This window comes from Sipha flava, unplaced genomic scaffold (genome assembly GCF_003268045.1).
Source record: "Sipha flava isolate LNK unplaced genomic scaffold, YSA_version1 202_pilon_pilon, whole genome shotgun sequence".
In the NCBI taxonomy this organism is placed as follows: domain Eukaryota; kingdom Metazoa; phylum Arthropoda; class Insecta; order Hemiptera; family Aphididae; genus Sipha; species Sipha flava.
Genome location: NW_020272797.1, coordinates 829,043 through 852,948, shown reverse-complemented (window position 1 = coordinate 852,948; position 23,906 = coordinate 829,043). Strand labels below are relative to the sequence as shown.

The following is a 23,906-nucleotide window of genomic DNA, read 5'->3' as shown; positions in this document are numbered from 1 at the left end:
AATTTCTTTAGCATAGAAATTGTACTTTAATAATACTACTATTAAGCATATTATTATGATACCGGCCGGTTTACGTAAAAATGTACCTTTCTCTTTTCTGCCAATTAGTAAATTGGTTAATTCCTTTTTTCGCTAAAATCATACTTTTTTTTCAGGCAACCTAAAATAGTTAGTTAAGGATTTGAATTAAGTATTAAAATATTATATATATATATTTTAAATTAACTTAATAAATTACACATATGTCGGTATAATAAAAAAAAAAAATTCAAGATTTTAATAACTTTTTTCGTTTTACATCAATTACTTTTTTTCACATAAATAAATGTCATATTATTATTAATAAAAATATAAGGAGTCATCATTATGTGCACACAAAAGTTACGTTAACAAACGTTTGTAAAAATTACAGACTGTTAAAAGTTTTTGAAAACCAGTCGATTACTGAATGCAATCTACTTGATAATCTGAGTAAAGTTATTTTACGAAGTTTTTCATACACTTCTATCGTTGAACAATGAAAAATATTGATTTTTATGTAAGTAAATAAATTTATATATTATTTATAAAAAATTGAATTTAAAATGTTCCTGTTTTCTTAGCTTTATTTTTTTAAAAAAAATGTCTGTGGGATAATCATCGCATATTCTAGAACATGGGATTTCCCCTTATCCACTGACAATATTGTATACAACTTGCGACGATTCGCGGTGCGTTGTTTACATCACCACATGTCTATTAAATAATTTTGTTAGGAAGAAAACTTGGACGATTTAATTATTATTCAATACAACTTTAAGCAATTTTTTTACGCAGGAAAACTGTTTGTTGGTTCGTAAACTGTTTATTCGTTACAGCAATTACGATGTATGAGCAGTGCACGCAAAACGCACGTCGTGGATGTATAAAAAACACCAAAAAAACAATTTGTCATCGTAAAAAAAAAAAGAACGTGTTTTCAGTATTTTTATTCGTTGATAATGATGTATACGTATCTATAAGTGCGATATCGCGCAGTCACAAACAGACGCATTACATTAATACGATTATCTACTTAGACGCGGCGTTGTCTTCGTTGCAACTCGTTTGCGCACTTTCAAAATTTTTTACCTGAAAATCGACCACTCGTTTGCGCACGACGAAACTAGTCATTTACCTGAAAATAGATATATCGTTTTCGCACAAGTTGATTATGGAGGTACCGAACGATTTTTACGTTGGTCGTTATCAGTTATCACGTTTCGGAAACACCGACACACACATAACTTGGTTACAAATATTTAACATTATGATAATAGTCATTGGCGTAACTGGGAAAAAACCAAAGGGAGGCAATATAATATATTTATTATTATCAAAACCCTGACACCCCTCCCCCTCGCCAGTTAAAACATATTTTTATTGTATGTATTTTATACACTATATCAAATTGTTTGATTTTACATAAGTCTTTTTACTCATTTTATGGTTTAGATAAACATAAATTGTAATTTGTAGCATGTACTAGGTACCAATATTGTTAAATAATATCCATAAGAGTTCATTAATAAAAAGTGCTATTTGTACTGTTGGATTATCTGGGGGGGGGGGGCAAAATTATACCTTTATCTCTCAAAAAAATGGTCAGAGGGGGCACTTCCCCTCCTTCCCCCCACAATTACGCCACTGATAATAGTATATAACTGTGATATTAGTACATCACCAAATAATAAATACAAGTGATAACATAATACCAGCATAAGTTTAGGATAAAAAAAATGGTTTAAGATTTCCCTATTTACTTCTGAAGCAATTACGTCAGAAACTAAAATCTGCTATGGTGAACGGGGAGGGGGAGAGATCGCCCCATTCGCCCCCCTCCGAATCCGCCCCTGACGCAATCGAGTTGTGCATTTTTTCGCAAACGAGTTGTAGCCCGTTGTCATTGCTATTGTTGAGGTGTTTGTTTATGCAATATAAACGACGCCCGCGGCACGTGTCAGGTATTAACTAACGAAATGGGCGTAATAATAATACGCTGAGGGTATGACGATCAGTCATGCGAATTAGTGTGTTAAAAATAACGGAGTGTACTTATCATGATACTTTATCAGACAACGTCAATTAGAATTTACTACAGCCAAACATACAAATATAAGTTACAATGATATCGTGTGCCGATGTTGTTTGTTCATAAATATTCTAATAATAATAATGACGCGCGTACGATGAGAAAATTCGAACATGTACGTTATACTAATTTTACGGATGGGTAAACCTTGAGAGGAAGCTAAAACGATCAACGGATCAAAATCATTCCATCGACGTTATAACTCGCAGTCTTAAACTTGACATCATTACAATTTGCGACAACGGATACAATAAGCATATGAATGTAGAACAAAAAGAAACAATACAAGTGACGTGAAAGTTTGAAATCAGTAGCTATGCCCATGCTTCTAAAAATCATTCGAAAAGCACTAAAAAAAATATTTCTTCAACAGACCTTATCGAACACAAAATTTAAATGTATTTTTTTATTTTATTATATTGTTTTAGAATAATCCACATGGTTATTTGCTTACAAATATTTAAAGGGGTGTATTTAGATTATTCAGGTATACGAAATGATATTTAAATTTCATTAATTTGTACAATTCGATTTATTTTAAGAAAGTGAATGTTTCCTTGGTGCCTGAATAGATTTAGTAAGGGTTTATTGGGTACTATAAAGTATACTAAAGCTTATCTGAAATTTAGTGTAAATGTATTAATATAGTATACCGATATTCTAATATATATTTTTTCGACGAAACCCCAACGAACGACGATGACCCGAAATTGACTTTAATTTTTGTTTGGAGCAAAAAAACAAACTAATAATATAATACGTGCCTTCTGTCGATGTGATTCTAACACTAATTTACGTCAAACGAAGGCGGTTCATAAATTGATTTTATAAATCTATATTTTCAGTTTTTTACACTCGCGAGTACTAGTTTTTCATGGGGTTATCCACGTGAAATCGATTCCTCCTTCCTCCAACATATCGTGATTTACATCTCGTTAAATACGTATTACATAAACGTGTGTACACACTGCGGTAGAGGCACATTTATTTATAGATTTTTTTTTTTTTTAATATCAGAGTTTTTGATTGAAAGTATATTTTTGTGTAGAAAACTTCAAAATTCCATTGTAATAAAAAATTTGGCGTAATTTTTATTACCATAACAATTATTGCTGTTTATCATCAAAACCGCTGAATTCTTATGCATTTTTTTTCAAGAAGCAATTCTATTATATTAAAACTAAATATTAAATAAAAAGAAAATATATTAAAAATAAATTCAGCTCACGTTAATAAAGTAATAAAATGTTTTTATAATATTCAAATTAATAAAGTAATCAAGTGCAAAATAAATTATCTCGTATAGTATATGTACAGGAAAATATAGTTTTTAAAAAACGTTGTTATTAATAACCGCACCGGTGGCAATAATGTTTTCCAAAAGTTTTGCGGTATTCTCGGATTACTTGCATGTATATTTGAGCGCAGTGCACACGGAATAACGTTTAAACACCAATCGGTTTGCCGCTGTGCCACGGAACAATCTAAAATAATATAAAGTCCTATTCACAAAGCCGAAAGATTAGCTTGATTTTCTGTCAAAAACACTGCAGTTGTCGTAATAATGAAAGCGATTTGTTAACCGTATCACAATAATATACCTTGGACTGGAGATTGTTCTTCAAAGAGTTTTTTTTTCTCTTCTTTCTTTCTCTCGTTTCTAACATTTCTCTTTACTCGCGTACGTTATGACACCCAGTTTTCTGTAGTGTGCGCCATGAGAATAAAATGCTTTTGAAAAGCATGTATTATTTTTGAAGTGAAATTTCTATACGCGCGCTGGGAGTAAATTTTCAAGGTCGCGGCACACAGGAATGCAGCGAAAATTCGTCACGTTTTATACTAATACTCGTATGCGCGTCATTTTGTAGGAGACAGCAAACGCAGACACTGATAGTAACGTAGGCTGACGTCGGCGCGCGGCCTACGTTATGTACCTTTATTTTATACCTGTACACACGAATGCGCGTGACATTAAGAAAACCAAATGTTCATCTAATTTTTTTAAGTCAGACTCATTACTTCTAAAATTACCATATTTATAAAAATTTATTTATTTTTTTATTACTTACTATTACTAACTATTTAGAATTTACTGTATATTACATTTGATTAAACTGTGATATTATTATACATACAGAAATATGTGATTTGTGAAGCATGAACAGTGATATTTTAAACTTGAAATAAAAAAGTATAGGCAGATAATTTTAACGGGCAAGTATGCAAATTTTTAATTTTTCCTTTACTACATGGATAATGTTTCTTACAGCTAGGGGCTTCGAAAAATCGATTTACCCAGGGCATCCGAAAGTCTAAATCCGGCCCTGTTTCCCTCCCTTTATAGATCTTCTCATTTTGATTACTAAATAATTCTCTGCAAAGACAAATAATAAAAATGAAACCTCTACGACAGTAAATGTAGATTGTACATTAATAGTTTGATATCATCACGACTGTTGTCGAGGAAGTTTCACTTCTATAACCTGTTTACGTTGCAGATATACTCGTATTATGACTGTTTTTTTTTCACTCTAAACTTGGCACGAATGAAAAAAATCATAAAAATTCTTAATCAATGTTTCTCACCTTTTTTTTTTTTTATTAAAAGCCTCCTTTAGATTTTCAAAAAATTTCTCATTGATTTCTCCAGTATTTTTCTAAAAAACTTGTAATTTAATTATATAATCAGCCATTTAAAGAAAAAAACAATTATTTTACTTATAAATTAAAAATTATTAATTTTTTTTTATATACTATTAAAATATTATTTAGAATTTTTTATCATAAAATGATTACTCAAAAAATACATTTGAGGTTAGGGACTGACTTGAGGTTGATGTTTTACTACTAATCTATATCTGGCCCAATAGATAACAACATATATTGGAATTGAGTAAGGATGTTGGGCCTCACTAAAACTATTTTCGTCCTGGTAAGTTGACTGAAAATACATTAATTAGTTATTCAACTTATTTTCGAGTTGAAGTTGTATATAGTTTTTGGTTTGATCTAAAATAAATTATTTAAAAATAATTTAAGTAATAATTATTTAAGTAATAAGCTAACATCTTTAAAATTTTAACTCTTGACTTGGTGCATTAAGTATTAGTCAAAAAAATAAAATAATATAAAGGCTGATATCACAACTATATTCATCTATAGCATAACAGATGTTTTAGGTTGCGGAAAGTTGTATGAAGTTAACAATTATGATAATGATAACTTCAAATAATATAGAGGATAAAAACCGTCTATAATTATTTTATATTTTCACTGAAATCGTTATATTTGTAATGTTTATCTTAAAAGACATATTCGTCAAGTTAAGGGTTAAAGAGTCTTTTTTTCTGAAGATTTTTGTCTTACCTTTGACAATTGGATTTGTTTTATTTTTATTTTTGAATTTCTTCCTCGACTCGTTGTCTTAAATATCGTAACATGCAGGGGAATAAATATGGGGATTAAAATAAATGCACAATAATACACGAGAGACAATACAAATACGTGTTTATGTGTCTATATGTAATACGGTTTTTTTGTCGTTTTTATTTTTTTATTCCTTCTAGATTATACGAATGTATTACAATAATAAACAGTCGTAAACAAATAAGTCTAACAAAATTGTACACATCACAGTCTATTGTAATCGGAAAAAAAAATTAACATTAATATTATTATGTCTTACGCAATATTATTATTTGACTTTTCCTACACCACAACATAATAACATAATAATTACATCGAAAACTTTATACTTTTGTTCGCAAACCGTTATAATAATTGCATCTTATGTTGTATAAAATATAAATACGAGTATGCATACTTTCATATTTATTATTAAGCACACGAGTGAGAAAAACAACGAGTGTCATTCATGCGACTCCTAAACACATTACAATATTATACAATATTATCATATTACATTATGCTATATAGTTCTATGTAACTATACAGTTTCACTTATTATTATTGAAAGGCTTATACGCTTTAAATCTACTACAACTTAAACACAACCGCCGTGACCGGCACAACGGTTTGCGGTATCGAACCGTCAATAATATTAATTGCTATGCCTTTTAAAGAGTATTATATCCGTGGACGTTGTTCGTATTGTAAGTAGTAATAAGAATTTAGAAAAAATAAAAAACCAATAAACAAAGTACGCCGTAAATAAATAGCCATTGAGCAATAACAATTTTATATTATAGTTTTATAATAAGTGTGTTTCGTTTTCCACCGGTTTTTAGATATATTTATATGTGGAATTCCAAATTTGGTTCCCGTTATTTCAATCGCAGCTGATTCATATAAAAATGTCGTGTTCACGTAACATTTACGACACTGTGCTTAACGGATCGTATTTTACAAAATCTTACTACGTGTGTGTGTTTTCGAGTACACTAAGCTTTCAATTGAAAGTATAAATAATTACGAACCATGTTTGAGTGGCGCGTACGTAATTCATTCGAATGATTTTTAAGCTTTATTTTAATTTTAAACTATACACATTATATATATGAATATTGTTTCGTTTTGTTGAGCGATCAAAAATGAACAAAATAATAACGAATCGAACGATGTTTGATGATGTTTCAATAATTTATAATACAACTTTAGACGAATAGCATGCATTATGACGTAATACTATAATCGGATCATTACTTGTAATACTGCGATTTGATATTTGACTTTGGAGAGAGCATATCATTACAATCGTTAATAATATAAGGGTAAATTCAATTTCACCGTGTTGCGTTTACGGGGTGCGTTAAAAAAAGTAAAAAACGTTCGGCTCTTATGAATCGAACGAAATATAGGGGTATAAACGAGAAAAATAAAACGAAAAAAATTCTCGAATAACCTTTGCGAACCATGAATACAGAATAATTCGTAAACATTAGTTACATTTTTTATTATTTTTATACTTAACGACACGGACAAACGATCGACATATTATTAGGCATACACAAATTATCTATTTAACAAAATTATAACTATTGTTGATAGTGTCGCATCAACGAACGCAACAATGTAGAGGGTCACGTCACGTGTACAGTCCGTTTTATAATGTATTTTGGCAGTTTTTCTGTACACTATAACGTTCGGTTATTTATCCCTCCCCCTTCTCCTCCGGTAATAAACATCGTGTACACAAAACGCAAACGATTTCGAATCTAACGTGAAAAAATAAAACGATGCATTATACACGTTTAGAATAAATAAACTATGCATTTATTACTAACACGAGATGGGCTACAGAAAATATTATTATTTTTAAGGCACTCTACGCATGATCTATTTAAAAAAAAAATAAAAAAAAAAAATGATAATTCCTCTTGCATTTACATACCATGTACGTACAAAATGACAACAGTGTATATATATATAACTATAATATTAAATAATATTATAACAACAGTTAGAATTATAATAATTATAATAATAATAAAAACAAAAACCGCGTACGAAACAATGTATCGCTAGTGGGTTACGTACAACGCGTCCGTTATCAACGAAATTGTAATGTTTTACGTGCGCGGTAGGTTTATTCTATTAAAATTTGAAAACACGCATGCATTTCTCGTACGGCGTACTCGTCCCGCGAGAATCCACTAATTGAGTAATTTTATTTCACGTAACTTTTCCATTATCCCTTTAGAAATGGTAAGAGTTAGCGAAACACCCTGTATACATAGACATAATGTATCATCTACAACGCCATCGATAGTAATTCCCATCGTTTCGCGGCGCACGTATTATATTTGTTGACTTTATGCGCATTATGTTTTATAACATGTTTAATAACTGTTGTACAGGGCGACGATGGACACGCGTAAATGATAACTTATATAATATACATATACGACCAACGTCGGAAAATCATTATTGATATTATTATTATAATTATTATCGTTGTTGTTTTGTGATTTACTCTGTTACTGGGCATCGTTTGAAATCGTTATCATCAGTAGCTATAATAGTTTAACAAAACTTAATATACACAATACAATTTAACCATACAAAACAATATTTTGGTTAACATCATCAAATTATTATAATTATTATTAATATTATTATTATTATACAACCGCTGCAACAGCAACTGCAACAACAATGACGTCGTTGGGTGTTTAGGTGGCTTCACGTTGTGACAGACTGTATGACGTGTACCTGTAACAACACATAACCGTGCGTATATTATAAATCCCGTAGACAACATCTATTGCACACATGCAGGGATGTGTGTTGCGGTGAAACAATAAGAACAGTTTAATCACCAGGGTTCGGATTTTATAGCACTAAAAAGTAATGATATATGCGCTATACTGTGACCTAAAAAATCCTAAAATAAGCATTGAAAACATGAAAAAAAAAACTACAAAAAGAAATAATTTATTTGAAAATGTTTAAAATTGTTTTCTCATGTTATCATTAATAAAAAATAAAAAAAAAATAATAAATTTAAATAATTATTTATGAATTATTACATTTTTATATACATGTACATAATACATAAAATATATAAAACATGATGATATTTTTTTATAGTCACAAAATAATTTTTAATACATTTAATTAAACTATTTAGATGTATGAAAAACGCAAAATAAATCAACTTGAATGCAAATTATAAACAAAAAATAGCATTATAAAACTAAAATTCTAAATGTATGCAAGATAAAATTTAAAATTTAAAATCCTAGTAAAAAAATATTAAATTAAATATTTACATAAATCAAATGTATAGCTTACTCTGCTATATTTATCAGTATTCCATAACAACCAGCAAACGTTATAGAATCCGAGCCCTGGCACAATCATCTACGAACAACAATAATATATAGTGCGTACACGTTAGTATTGATCTATCAAGTCAAAAATACGTGCGATTATTAACCATTTGACCAATATGGTCGAACAAAAGTACTCTTTAAGCGCATTGTATGGTAATACAGTGTACTACGATTTTTGAGCGCAATGACATCAGTATTCGCTCAGAAAAAAAAAAAAAGTCGTAAAACGATAAATGTGACGAATTGCAACAAGGAAATTGTTACTTTTTGGACACGGATCGCCGGAAGGTGTCGGAAAAACAACGATGGTCTTATCAGGTTCACCGTCACGTTTGTGTTTTTATATTGTTTTAGTAGTACACGAGCGACGATAGTTTTCGTGAAATGTCACATGAGAACCTTATTGGAGAATACTTGTCAATATCGCTTCGTCGAATAGTCAAATAGATTTCGCAACGGAATATTTTATTTTCAAATTTTTTCGCAACGTGGTGATGTTATGATTATCAGCTCCGGTAGTCTTTCATTAGACGTTTTCAGTTGCGAATTCAACGTGTAGATAATACACTTGCTTTGAGCATGCTTATGGTTATTATATCGCATGATCCGTTGCTTGAGAGATACTTTTGAACAGCGAGGGAAGTGAGATAGTGATCGAATTCGATAGTAATTTTGTAGGGCTTTGAATCAAAAGCTTCGAAAAAACTCGAAATATGCACTTGTTTTGCAATCGATTTTACGCGAAGTACCTACACCTTTTTTTTTTTTTTGTTGAGATACGTCGATGGAGGTCTTGTGTTCAATATGACCGATCGCCCAAAAATGTAAGTCGAATATTTCGAATCGTACATCGATATCAAGGTACCTATAAGCGGATTATCTTCAAACGGATTTAATGTAATCATGTGAACCTGGTTGCATTTTATATGAACGATACGATTATTTTGTTTTCAAATCCGGATTTTATTTTTATTTACATTCGATCAAATCACTTTTTTCATTTTTAAACCCATTATATTTTTGAAACGTAATATTGCTGTTAAATCTGATTTCAGAGTCAATGACATCTTCTACGATCAAACTTTTCTTTCGATTCATGAAAAATCTAAGACGCAGTTCAACCAAATCCGGTATAATAGCGTAGGTATAATAATATATTACGTACGAACGTACGTTATGTATTATTATACCTACGCAATAAACAGTGAAACACGTGACAATTATTTTATTTAGAGTTTAAAAAATAAGTTTCGAAATCGTTTTACTACGTAGTTGTTCAGGTTTTTTCCGCGTTGTACCCACAACGATACATACGTCGTAAATTTTATATTTCATTACGCTTAATAGATCATCATCCCGAATGTAATAAAAAAATAATTATTATTTTATAACACGTTGATGGAATAGCGTTTCATATGTTAATGGAAAATATAGTTATGCACTACAAACGGGTCGGTAGACATAACGCCGCTTCCATAGAAAAAAAATGTATTTCTTTTATAATAACTGAAATTTAAATTAGAAAAAAATGAATAGATATGTTATCATAAAATTAATTAACGGATTAGTAGCTAGATACATTTAGCTAACTCATTTAGTAAATTAAAAAAAAAAAATTAGCTCACCATTTGATTTGGTTAAAAAAAATTTAACTTTTTATTATTTTTAACCACCTAACCTTGATATTACATTATTGTTTCATAAATTTAAATGATTTCGAAATAATTGAGTCTGCGTATACATAAAATAATATACAAGCAATATGTTTAAATTATTTATATTAAGAACATTGTGCGATGTATATATATATATATATATATATATATACTTATACTTAAGTATATAAAATAATGATAATAATGATGTGTTTGAAAAACAAATAAAATTTTAAAAATTATAAAAGTATTGCATGAGTAATCAATTGTAATACAGTGTACAAGAATTAACGTGAACTAAATAATAATTGAAAAATATTGAAAAAAAAAAAATTAGACGGTGAAATCGAGTTAGCTATATGTCGCTCACTCTTTTCGACAACGTCATACCTCAAAATGCTCGAATTTTAAGGACACTGACTTCAAAGTTAGAAAGTAGAGTAAAATCGCATGACATAAATACTAAATATCATCCTTTAAAGATAAAACTTAGATTTTTTTCTCTGTTTAATGAAGAATAATGTATAAACATTTGAAGTTTAAAAAGTATGTGGCCGATTTTTGAGTTATGACGTTGTTGAAAGGAGTGAACGGTGTGTGTTTGTGTGTGTGTGTGTGTGTGTGTAGTGTAGTGTTATGAAAATCTACTTTGGAAAAACCAAGAAGTACAATATTTAATAATATGATGTATATCGTACTGTCAAATACTTTATTTCAAAAGCGACCTATCTTGAATTTCTTCCTTATGCTAGGCGCTCTGTAATTAAATATTTTCAAACAATCTAATCAAATTTATTTGTCACATATTATTATATTATTAAGTTAACACAGCAGATTGACAAATGTCCTATCGAAACCATTAGATTTCGAGTTCGCGAAAAATCCAGTAATGATTTCGTAAAATATTGGATCTTTCTAAATAGATTAGTTTTAATGTGTGGGGGGGGGGATGCTGGTGGTTTTATTAGTTTTCTGACGCTTTAGCAGTGGTATTTTGGTTGACGCACAGTAATTTAAAACTTAAGCACAGCAATGATCCGAGTGTGTTAGATATATAAAAAAATTCGTTTTTATATATGTAGTGAAATAGTTTTGCGAGTCACGCATCAAAACTTGGAATCGGTTAAAAGCAGGGCAATATACCAGAAAATCAAAAAAAGTCTAACGTTTTTATATCCATTCAACTAACGGATGTACGATGAAAATTAAAATATTCAAAACAGTTCAATTTCAAGTTATATTTAATAACGGTTCAAATACAAATCGTATTAATAAATATAGTAATCACTGATTACTTTGATGAAAACGGTTTTTCCCATTCAAATATAATCGAACTCTAAATGTTTATAATTTTTAATTATTTAAATGACTTGGACTACGAACTGCGTTCAAATTTACATTAAAGGCACTAGCGTTTCATTTAAATCGCGTCACGCTATTTACGAAAAACTTAATAACTATTATCGCAATCACATGAAATTCGAAGAAGACAAAAATGTGCGTGCGTAATATTAATACGCGTTGACTAACACAAATTCGCTTTCTAAAGTTCACGTTATAGGATCACCAGAAATCCATGTGATGGTGGTACAGGATATAATTTTGTTAACATTGTACACTCACGTCTGATATTCGCTGAACTTTTTGTCAATCGGTATCCGATCGTCGTAGAGCGTGGGAGCTTGTAGGATAATACCCGCGGTGCCTGCGAACACGGCCAAGGTGAATATCCACAGGAAAAGTCTGTCTAAGACCATAGCGACGTACTTCCAATCTTCTTTCACCTGAAAACGCAAGCGGTTAATCATTTGTTATTATTACGACGAATAGCACGGGAGTCTCGTGAAGAATACGCGATTATAAAAATAGTAATAATAACAACAAAATACAACGATAACGGTACCCGGTAATAATGATGTAATATCTTTACGGTGCGAATTCGCGAATTGAATGATTAATTACCGACGGAACAAAGTTTGTCGGATTTAACAATCTGTACGTGTACACGTATAGAGTTACGTACGCGCGAAATGTACACAGTTCGGTGCATAAACATACGTGTAAGTAACGTTAGAAGGGGATTTCTACCCTTGTGTGCCCCGTCGAGCGCTGTACATAACACAAGGCTTAGCGTAGTTATTGTTTGGGCATGGAGCGTTCAAAAACACGCATGTCGATTCTACATAATATTACGTTCGGCGGCGGGTGGGCAGTACAGGGCCGAAAAGATCGTACGAGCGAGTGAGTAAGCGGTCGTACCCGTCTTTCTTACGTGCGTGTGCGTGGCATGATTGGTAGCAGTGGTGGATCTAGGATTTTTTTTTTTTTTTTTAGGGGGGTTGAAAAATGTTTTTCCTTGGGATATTTTTTATAACATTGCAGTCATTGATTGATAATGAATTAAGATAGTGGTAAAATACATTAATTTAAATCGAAGACTATTGTTTTCTTGTATGAATAAAAATACAAATTATATACGAGTACTTTCCCTCATACTTAAAAAAAAAAATCTTTTTCCGAATTCATAAAATTATTGATTTTTAATATATATTTTCCTGATTTTGTGGGAGGTTTAATCCCCCCCTCCTTAGATCCGCCACTGACTGGTAGTTATTTTGAGGTTTCGAATCCATTCTCGCAGGGAGATTTCAAAAAATTGTCCAGGTCGGACTAGGCAAAATTACCAACGCTTACTCGTGCGCTCCCATCGTTTTTAAATTCTCCTAGGTGTAGGTTCTTGGTTCATTATTTTTTTTTTTCTAAATATTTTCAATAGAATAACACGGACGAAACAACAGCTTTTTAATAAAACTGAATAGTCCGCCCATTTTTTTTTTTTTTTTTTTTATGTACATTTATATATATATAAATAATTTGTTTTTGAATAATGCGAAATCGGTTTTTATTGAAAAGTTGGTGTTTTATATCTATTATCTTGTCGAAGATATGGACTCAGAACCTGCAATAGAGACGTTGAGAAAAAATTTGAGCACGGTAAACGTTGGTCATTTTACCTAATGTGACCTGGATAAATATTTAAAATCTCAATGTAAAAATGGACCGGAACCTACAAATTACCAAGTACTACTTGTATTTTTTTTTTTTTGTCTGGTTTTTATTATGGGCTTTTTCATCGTAAGTTTTTGATAAAATATATATTAAAAAAAAAAAAAAATTAAATAAGTTTGTTGAGAAGTGTGTCTATTAGAAATTGATAATTAGTTGAGCACATGTTCTTTACGCTCCGAGCGGCTGAACAAAAATTAGTTACATGCGCAGACCCGTTTGGATCACTATTAATGTGTGCATTAGATTTATTGTTATCGTACTGCGTAATGCATCCATCGTGGAAACAAGATTTTTGTTGTTGTTTCATACATAATATGCTATTTTTTTCTAATTTACTTTTATTCTGACGTGACGAAGAGCTTAGATAGCTTAAGGAAATTAAATGTTGATAAGTGCATAATATGCGCATGCAGTGGCATATTTATGGGTGGGGAGGTACTGGGGGTTTCCCCCCACAAAAAAATATTTGAAAACGTCAAATTTTAAACACATCAGTCATATAATAAGTTTAGTTTGTTTATTCATGAAAATATTAAAATATAATGAAAAAAAAATATATATATAAAAAAATATTAATATTGCTAATAATTAAATTTTTATCGGATAATAATAATAACAATCGATCGCACGGCACTCACACACACATGGTATATAAATAATACACCATATATGATGTGGGGAAATTATCGGTCGATAAGAATACCAATATATTAGTCCGTGACAGTCAAGTCTTGTCAGTTATCAGTATGCACTATTCATTAATGCGCAACATAAAGTAATATAAAATACGATTAATACGATCATACTTTTAATTTAGTTATTAATTATTATTAATTATTATTATTTAGTAATTAAACAATAAGTTGATAAAGAAAATTTTATACTAATTCATAAAATTATTTCACTATTAGGTATGACGTCCTCCCAAAATAAGTTTCTAAATACGCAACTGTGCGCATGTACCATTAATAAATTTAACATTTTACATAGGTATCTTGTAAATTATTTGAGCATCACCTTATGTGAACCTCATGATTCGCCACTTTAGTAAAGTGTATTGCCGAATGTGTATGAGTGTGTTGTCAAAAGTGATTTTCAAAACTGTAACCAGCTGCAATAATACGACGCCGTACTGCGGTTAGTATCAGCGCGTGCAAAAATAAACATTTATCATAAACATTATCATCAAATTCTATTTTATATCTAACATACGACGTCCAGCCCCGCAGTGTACACTTTAGATTTTCAAACTTTTTTGACGAACGGCATGAAAATCAAATGGGTATATGCACCGGATGCGTGTGCACGGTACGCGAGGAAAAAACGTGACAATAGTATTCGCGATGTTGTCAAAAACGTACTACATCAATGGTTGTCGACCTAAGCGGTGCCTATGGTGTCGAGACAGAATTTCAGGGGAGGCGACGAAATTTTTAAAAACCGTAAAGCACAACTCGTATTTTAAATTGTTCATATTTTAATGAGTAATCTTATATTTACGCGCACTATCACAGTTTTCGCCGAAAATTAAACAATTCATTTGAGTTAAAAAGTGCCAACGCTCTCATTAATTTATATTTAAAAAGCAATACGTTCGTAAAGTTTAATATTTAAAAAATGTTATTATACAGTATTATCACGCGCTTTGTTTTAAAAGTTCGAAATGTCAGTTCCTCTAGAAATAATTTTATTAACGTTTAATGGGATGTTGATTGTTCGAATTAATGCGCGTAGCAATCGGAGGTGGGCGGCACTCACTTTAGTCGCGTCGTCCGTTATTTTCGTGTGTTCCGCTATGAACCGGATGCAGAAACACGACTTGTGCATGGCCGGCGGACACGACGAGTGCAGGAACCCCGGGCTCCTCAGCAGTATCGAACTCTTGCTGCAGTCCGTCGTCATCTCCGTGACGGATATCTCGTCGGAGATCAGGCTCTGCGCCGGCCCGTGTATTCGGCAGCTGCCTCCTTCGCCGTCGCTGCGTCCGTGGGATGAAAAAAAAAAAAAAGAAAAGATAATGATAAAGTTATTACGTCCGCAAATCGGGTCGAGTTGATCCGACATTTTTTCGACTAACACGCGGTACGTTTCCTACGCGTCGGTAGCATTTAGCGTATTTATCGTCGATAGCACAGAGCTGAGACGATGTACGAAAACCGTTTCCGCACCGAGCTCACTTATTATCGTTATAATTATTACACACATTGAAAGTCAAAACTGATTCCGTTCGTTTCATGTGTTTAAACGGGCGGTTTCGATTTTGAAATTTTAAAATTTGCGTTTTGGGAAACCATTCGTATTATTTTTACGGTAATCAACGTCAAGCAGACGTTCGAATTTGGGCGGTATGATACGGTTAAACGTCAATAATTGCGTGACGAACGTCTTTCGCGCACAACGGTGAACGTTTCGGCGCGAAAGGCACTTCCGAACGTCGCAAGAGTGCACACGCTCGTCCGGAAGAGTAATCCTACGGGCGGGAGAGACAGCTGACGTTTTACTCACTCCATCCGACGAATACTCGAAAGCGGCGAGCGTCATCTGGCAGGACCTATGGGGGCGGAGAGAATTTCCTTCTGGTATGATTTTTTGAAAGCGACGACGGGCCAGCGTTGTTATTCTAGTCGGCCGAACAAACGCTGTTAGCATAAGTGCAAATATGACGGGGCTTGTGGGGGCTAAATCACCCCTTATATGAATTCAGCTCCAGGATTTATTATCGATTTGTAACGTATAAATTTATTATTTTATATGATTGTAATTTTTTTTTATTTAACAAAGCTTTTGTCTTGCATCATCTAACAGCTCTTAGTGATCATAACTAATAATAATAATTTAATCATTATTTTGGATCATTTAAAAGTATGGGGAAAAAACCTCAACCTATAATTTTTGGTTAAAAATGGTAGGGCTGAAGCATACCTCCCCCATTGAAATTCTCTATTTACGCCCGTTTTTACGGTCACGTTTTTCGAGAAATCACGAATTGAATTATTACGCTTAAAAACCAGTTACCATTCACACCCCCCGTCCAAAGATATCCGATATGACACGTCACTTGTATTCTAAATAGTTCAATGTATTACCAATATCAGTGGAACGTTCTTTGACAACGGTATTAAAATGTAAATTTCCGTTTTGTAGTCCGAAGTCATTATGATTCTGACGAATAATTTCGTGGTTTTTTATAGACCTCTATCCTCATACCGGAGCACAAAGCATAACGAAAGGGGCAATTATGAATGTCGCACGCGTCTCTGTAGGTATTATTAGTAATAATCGTATATAATAAAAATACTAATTTTTATAATTTATCGCACATCGGAATACGCAAGGTTTGCTTTGAGAATAAACGCGATGGAAATTGCACTATTTCGACACGACAGTTAACACGTTATTTCAAGTCACGTTGTGTATATTTATAGCTTCATAATATAGATCCGCGCAAATAAAACGGTATCATTTTATTTATTTATTTTTTTGTTACACTATAACTCCGTATTTTATTACAAAACTACTTTTATGTACGTATATCAAATTGTTAGTTTTTATTTTGTTATTAGTGAAAAAATTGCATTTTCTAAGCTTTATTTTAGAACATTTCAACAAAATAATTTTGGTCTAAAAAAATTATTGAAAATGTGATACAAAGTTTTTATACATAAAATTAAAAAGCTGCAAATATTATAAATGTCAGATTACATTATAATTATTATTAAGTTTAGATGACATCATCTTCATTAAAACTTTTATATTAAAATAAAAAAAAATAAAAATATACTTAACTTTTGCTAATTAATACAAATTAATAGAACTTGATTAAAAAAAAAAAAATCTTAAGATTATGAGCCTTTGAGTATTAAAATAAATTATTCACCAACCGTAAAATTCGCCTACTTAGTTGTATACTGTTGAACGGCAAAATGTTATAGGTTTTTAGTCGTATGCATTAATCAATAATATATTGATAAAATCAATGAACATGATTGAATTACAATAATATTTTAACATTTGGCCAACGAAATTGGTCTTAAAATAAAAATATATTAAAATATTTATCGTTTTTAGCATTAGAAGTCTTGCATTCGAATTCTTCCAACTCTAATACTTAAGAAAGAAGTGTTAAACTTAAAACTTAAATTATTACAAAGAAAAATTATAAAATGTATATAAACAAGTTAATAGATATTCGCATTATGTACATACAAAAGATACATTATCAAGTGTTTGTAAAAATTACGGTTGGTTAAACATTTTCCAAAATCAGTTGAGCACTCAGTGCAGTATAATTGATACTCTGAATAGGGTTATTTTAAGAAGATCTTAATACGCAACTATTGTTAAATAATGACAAATATTGATTTTTATTTCAATAAACAATTAAAATAACGAATCAAAATTTTAATTTTTATACTTAATAGTGGAAAATGTTGTAACGAAAAACGTAAAAATGTATATAAGCGTTATAAAATTAAATTTTTACAGAATTGAATATTTCAACGAATTTTATTTATCCCTATTAATTGTTTAGTTTCATAGTTTCGGAATAAATTTGATATAAAACACTCTTCCCAAGAAACGTAGTTGAAGGTGTAATTTTAAGTTACTTAAAAAAGTTCGATTCTAATTATAATGTATTTATTAATGTAAATCGGCACATGTAAATATTATACGCGTCATTCGTTAACGATTTCGTCGGGAAATAAATGGACGTTCACAGTTTGCGAAATTTTACGCTATTTACACGAAACCCGCCGAACCGTTAATAAAACAAGAATAAATCCGATGAGATTCTAATCAGATTCTAATTCTAACCTACATCAGAACAATTCGGATGGAATCGAACGGTCAGGGTTCTAAAGGAGCTACTAGACTAACCAACTTTCTGACTTTGCCGGGCGATATGGCTACATTTCAGCGTAGTTATCCTCCGGGTGAAGCGGGGAATTTTTTCCTCCGAACCATATAGCAAACCGCGATAATAGCGCAACGATACAACGTTCGTTAAACGATATCGGCTGCGAAAGCATTCCGCAGGAGTCACGTAAAAGCTTGTGCACTACAACACGACCATGCCGTATTGCTATCACGATAGTATTTTTGATTTTTCCTTTGCCCCTCCCTTCCCATTATGAAACGTTATCCCGTACGATTTCTGAACAATATCATTATCGAAAACCGCCTCCGGAAGAAAGCAATTTACGCTTTTGTCTGTTTCGTGAAATGGACCAATCGCCAATCTCATTCGTATATATATATTATAATATATCGTACAATCCAACGGCTTGAATGTCACTTGCTCGTTTCATTGAATTGATGATGAAAAGATAAAATAAGACAAAAAAAAAGAAAAAAGAAAAACGATAATGGCCATTTCACGAATTGGACAATTTCACGCCCGGAGTGTTACGCGTAGTATATACGGGCACTGCTGACCTGGATAAGTCTTCTTTGGATGTTTCTCTAGTGCTTTTCGACACGCTGCTGTCATCGGTTTGCCGGCGACCTTTATCTTTGCCGGATTCTGTGCTGTCGTACCCGCAGCCTGCCTGGAAGAAACACGGATGTATGTCTCGGCCCTTCAGCATTATCGAACCAGCGTTGAATCTGTAAAACGATAAACATTCCTTTTAACATTAACAACGATGCTGCATCATAATATCCGACGAACATCTTTCTCCCAAAAGCTTTGTTTAAAATAGTTATCATCGTTCAATTTGTGCGACCCAACGTGTAATTGTATTGTATCTTTGTGAATAGTGAACGTCATATTTTCGGTACAAAGTGTGTGGTAAAAAGAAAAAAATATGTAGATGCCACTTATTAAAATAAAATAAATATGGTAAATCATCGATACATACCTCACATAATTAACTCCTGTGCAAAATGTATTCTATTAAATATATTTAAATAATCCTATGAGTTTGAGTTCTTGGAAATAAATATTTAAAATCCCAGGGTTCTACAATTCTACGATATTAAATACAAATTATATAAAATTTTGTCTATGTGTTAAAAACAATATAAAATCGTTCGATTAAGTGAAGTATTGACAATAGTTATTTTTGAATGGCTTATCGAGTTACACAATTGGTTCTTTTTGTTAGTAAAATAAAGAAGGGCGAGACTCCACGGTCGAACAAGATACAGGGATGAGTGAATGGTTTTACAGTATTAGTCTTTTAAAATTGAATTCAATGAATCATTGCTCTTGAATGAAATGTTTATGGGTGAAAAAGGTAATTAGTTCTAAAGTGACGATGAAAAGGAAAATGAAATCCTATCGAAAATGAATAAGCCGTATTTTTGCCGTTATTCATATAATTTTTTGTCAGTTTTTTTTAATAATTATTAATACTATTTTCATAAAATGTCATTTATAACGCTTGTAAAACATTTAGAAACTTTATAGTGTTTCTACAAAAAAAATCATATAAAAAAAATTGTATCCAATCGTTTTTTACAATTACTTTATAAAACTTAAAAAAAATACTTCCTTAAAATACTAAAAAGAATCTATATTCTATTTTTATTAAGTGATGTGTGAAACACTAATTTTGGTCAAAACCTTGTACAAAAATGCAGGAAAGAAAAAAAAATATATACACAGCTTTATAAAAACCAGCAAAATGTTTATTTCATTCAGAATCTAAAACTTAAATGAGTAAAATATGCTTAACGACATAAGGTCTATCATTAAAACGTTTATTGAATAAAATCTCTGTAAAATTAATGTTTGTAACTAAACTTGATCTTTGATGACCAAAGTTACTGTAATTTCTTTGGTATAAAATTATAGACTAACAGTGCTTTAATATTATAATTGAACTTTGTAAATTGATAGCTAAAAAACAACTAAAATTATTAACAAAGAATTTGATCTAAAAAAGCTTACGATAACAAATAAAAAAATTCAGTATGTTATGAATTACAATTTTGTCCTCCTATATTTCTTTTAATGTAATTTATTTTCAGAACGAAACTATAATACACTTCATTTCTCGGGAAAATGCCAAAAGGTAAAAATATTGAAACATATATAAATACTAATGTTGTTAGGATATCAAATTTACTAATGATATTGAACGAACTAAACGTCTACAAGTGAAGTTATCATATGCTAAAATAGAGGTAATATTTTTTGGATGCATTAATCACTTATGGTCAGTGTTTGGAAAGAACGTCGTTGGTAAATGCACGTTCACGCGTTTACGTTTATATTTTGTGAACGACACGCAAACGTCACTTGCGTTTTTCAATTACAACATTTACATGAACGACATTTTTATTTTTAATGCATTTGAAAGATTTTTGTGGCGTTCACATTTATTTACCATTTAAAAAACTATATGTATAAATAAAATAAATATTGATTAAAATGTGTTTAAATATAGGTCTTAAACACAAGTAAATTATACATTTAAATATATATTTTATATATTTATATACATTTTATAAATGTTGCATTTGTACAGAATACAGGTTGGTGGTTCATATATATAAAGTATAATAATTTAAATTAACGGCCAAAAGGATGAGTGAACGTTTTCATTTTAATAGAAATTAACATGAACATGAACGAGTTTAATTTTTAAGTAAAATTTAAATTTAAATAAATTCTAAAGTTTCAAACGCTGCATTTGGTTATTTTCATAAAACAACCCATTTATCAACAATATAATAGCTATGCGAGATAATATACGTATATTTTACTTAATGTGGGCTAACTAAATTTTCTCATTTTGATTTCCGAGAAACTTAATGTACTATTCTAATAGGTGAAAAAAGTTTTTCTAAATTAGTTAAATAAAATATAATAATAAAAATGTGGTCGACCAATATATGTATAAATCGTCCAAAACTATTTCATTCGGATAATTTTTAAAATAAATATAGTGTGTTGCAATTGTTGGGTGGCTGCTGAAAAAAATGACGTTTTTTCAGATATTATCAACGTATCAATACGTGGTTCAACAATCAGTTTTAGATTGACATAATAATATTGTTATTTAATTTAACGTTTTGAAAATGTCATCAAATGTGAACATAAAAAAATATTAAATATGGTACACATGAGACTGATATTCTATTCAACTTTATTTGTAAGCTTCCTAAAAATAAAAACATTTTCGGAGATCCCCTATTTAAATTTAAAACTGTAAAATATAAAACAGAACATAATTGTAATAAGAGATTTACAAAGCTCTCGTCCTGTTTTGGTTTGAAAATTATATTTTTTTATCTGTTTTGAATTGAAGCTTTGTAAGTGAAATATAATCAAATAACGTTCTCCCTCGGCGACTATTTCGTTCCAAGTCGAGAGTAAGAAGCTTAAAAATTCTATAAAACGATATGAATTCAAAAACAATTGACAATTATTTTACAGTCCCGCAACAGTAATAATATTACTGTTATGACTCATAGTTCAGTTGTACAATGGACAAATGCGAACGGTGTTGGTTGTTTTGTTACATCGTCGACAAAACAATTCTTTATCAATTATGTCATCATGATTATACATAGATTCGATTTTCAGCTTGCAAATTTTTTGTTTTACACGCTTTTTGTAGATTATTAATACGTCACAGCTTTTTCTCATAAGTAGAAAAGTTTGACGATTTTTTTCCGTGTATATTACGCAAATAAATCGTCCGATATACGTTATTAGGATGCCTATTAACTCTTTTTTTTTTTAATGATGATATAATAATTTATACACTCCGTAACGACTGCCAACAACGTGTTCACGCTGTTCCCGCGCTTGAAAAACACACTGGTGTACGCAGAGTAAATATGTTTTTTGCCGTTCGCGTTAAGCCAGACGCGGAGAACCAAAGCGCTCGTAATGAAAACCAAAAAACTAACACGGTCCGATATGGTATATTTTGTGTACGGAAAGGGCGGGAAGTAAGCGATTTCGGTCGCGGGCGAGAGCCACATCTCGCCCGACTCTGAAATCGACTTCCCGCGTGTACCGTTTCTCGTCACGTCCCTGCGCGTTTGCCAAAAAGGTAATGCAGGGATCCATGCAACGGCGTGTACACTCATAACACGAATATAAGATCTAACCAAAAGTTTAATGTTTTTTAAGGACCGCTGTGTACGTTTCAGTTTCTTGTTGTGCTCTGGGAATACGCGCCCGGCACTTTTGGGGGTAATCACTTTACCGCCAGTTAGACGGAAAAAGGTCCGTTTTACAACGCTTCAACCGCGTTCGAAAATTAAACTTTTGGCGCAAGCGTGAGAAAAAACTATTTTTAATATTTTTTAATTTTTTTTTCGATCGTAAAACGTAATAAATATTTATAAATTTTATTTTTATTTTTTGAGAATTTTATAACGCTTTTAGACTACTTTTGGCACATGCTTATTTTTAAAAGCTAATAGTTTAACATACGTACATGTAATGTTAATATTTAAAATATCGATAAAACGACATGGCATTAATAATAATGTCAAGTTTCGACTTCATGAGAGATCTAAATATATGAAGTATCCTTTTATTCCATGTCGCATCAGCCGCGTTGGTACAACAACAGAATATTGTACAGCTAAAGCGCGTTACAATGAAACTTTTGTAATTATCATATGAATTTGTTTTTAAATACTCAGAGATGAATATACATGAACTAAATCAAACGAACATAATTTTTATCATATCGTTTATTTATTAAACGCATAAAAAAAATATTTATACATTTTTTTAGTACAGATCGTTATGTCTTTCCAAAAGTAATATTCATTAATTTAAAAATTCGTATTTTTTAAAAAGTTTTTAATAAAATTTAAATGATTCGTTTCTAAACGTTCAATATGTTCTTATCCCGAGACATTAAGAATCACAACTGTTTCTAAATCCACAGTTATCATAAAGAAAATTTTTTTTTTACGTTCATTGTCTAGTGGTTTTGAGTTTTTTTTTTTTTTTTTTAATAAATTGTAACTTGAGATCTTTTTCAGTATACAGTTGTTATGTCTCAATATCCTACATTTAACAAATAATTTACAAATAATGCATTACGGAAACATTTTATGTTAAATGGAGTGATGTAGAATGCTAAAAATATTCGGGACGTTTGAATATTTCCCCGGACCACCGCATTCAGCCACTGTAAACTTCAAACGCACGTTCAGCAAATAATATATCATTTTAGTTGTTTAATGTCAGCCGAACATCGATGTTTTAAAATGAACAATAAAATACGGTTAAACCTTATTGTTAGGTCAAGTTGAAATAAAAAATTGAAATTACGTTTGGAAAATAAAAGTGAATTA

The 23,906-nt window shown here is 31.0% G+C and overlaps 2 protein-coding genes across 6 annotated transcripts in view; one reads left to right on the top strand and one right to left on the bottom strand.

Moving 5' to 3' along the window:
- LOC112682390 (CCR4-NOT transcription complex subunit 1-like) overlaps window positions 1–23,906 on the top strand; it is a 50,614-nt gene that overhangs the window by 4,900 nt on the left and 21,808 nt on the right. The window contains exon 3 of the mRNA XM_025552973.1: window positions 413–538. The gene's annotated coding sequence lies outside the window, so the exon portion shown is untranslated. The remainder of the gene's footprint in view (window positions 1–412; window positions 539–23,906) is intronic.
- The window catches only part of LOC112682388 (acetylcholine receptor subunit alpha-like), a 276,407-nt gene continuing 259,501 nt past the window's right edge, over window positions 7,001–23,906 (bottom strand). For 3 of the 5 annotated variants that reach the window (XM_025552968.1, XM_025552969.1, XM_025552971.1), the window contains 5 exons: window positions 19,068–19,238; window positions 15,390–15,609; window positions 12,186–12,346; window positions 11,261–11,319; window positions 7,001–8,284 (listed from right to left, as the gene is read on the bottom strand). In XM_025552968.1, coding sequence (XP_025408753.1) covers window positions 11,277–11,319; window positions 12,186–12,346; window positions 15,390–15,609; window positions 19,068–19,238 — 595 coding nt within the window. In that variant the 3' untranslated portion in view covers window positions 7,001–8,284; window positions 11,261–11,276. Of the gene's footprint in view, window positions 8,285–8,866; window positions 8,936–11,260; window positions 11,320–12,185; window positions 12,347–15,389; window positions 15,610–19,067; window positions 19,239–23,906 lie in introns of all 5 variants that reach the window. The other 2 variants (XR_003148507.1, XM_025552970.1) reach the window with 2 other exon arrangements.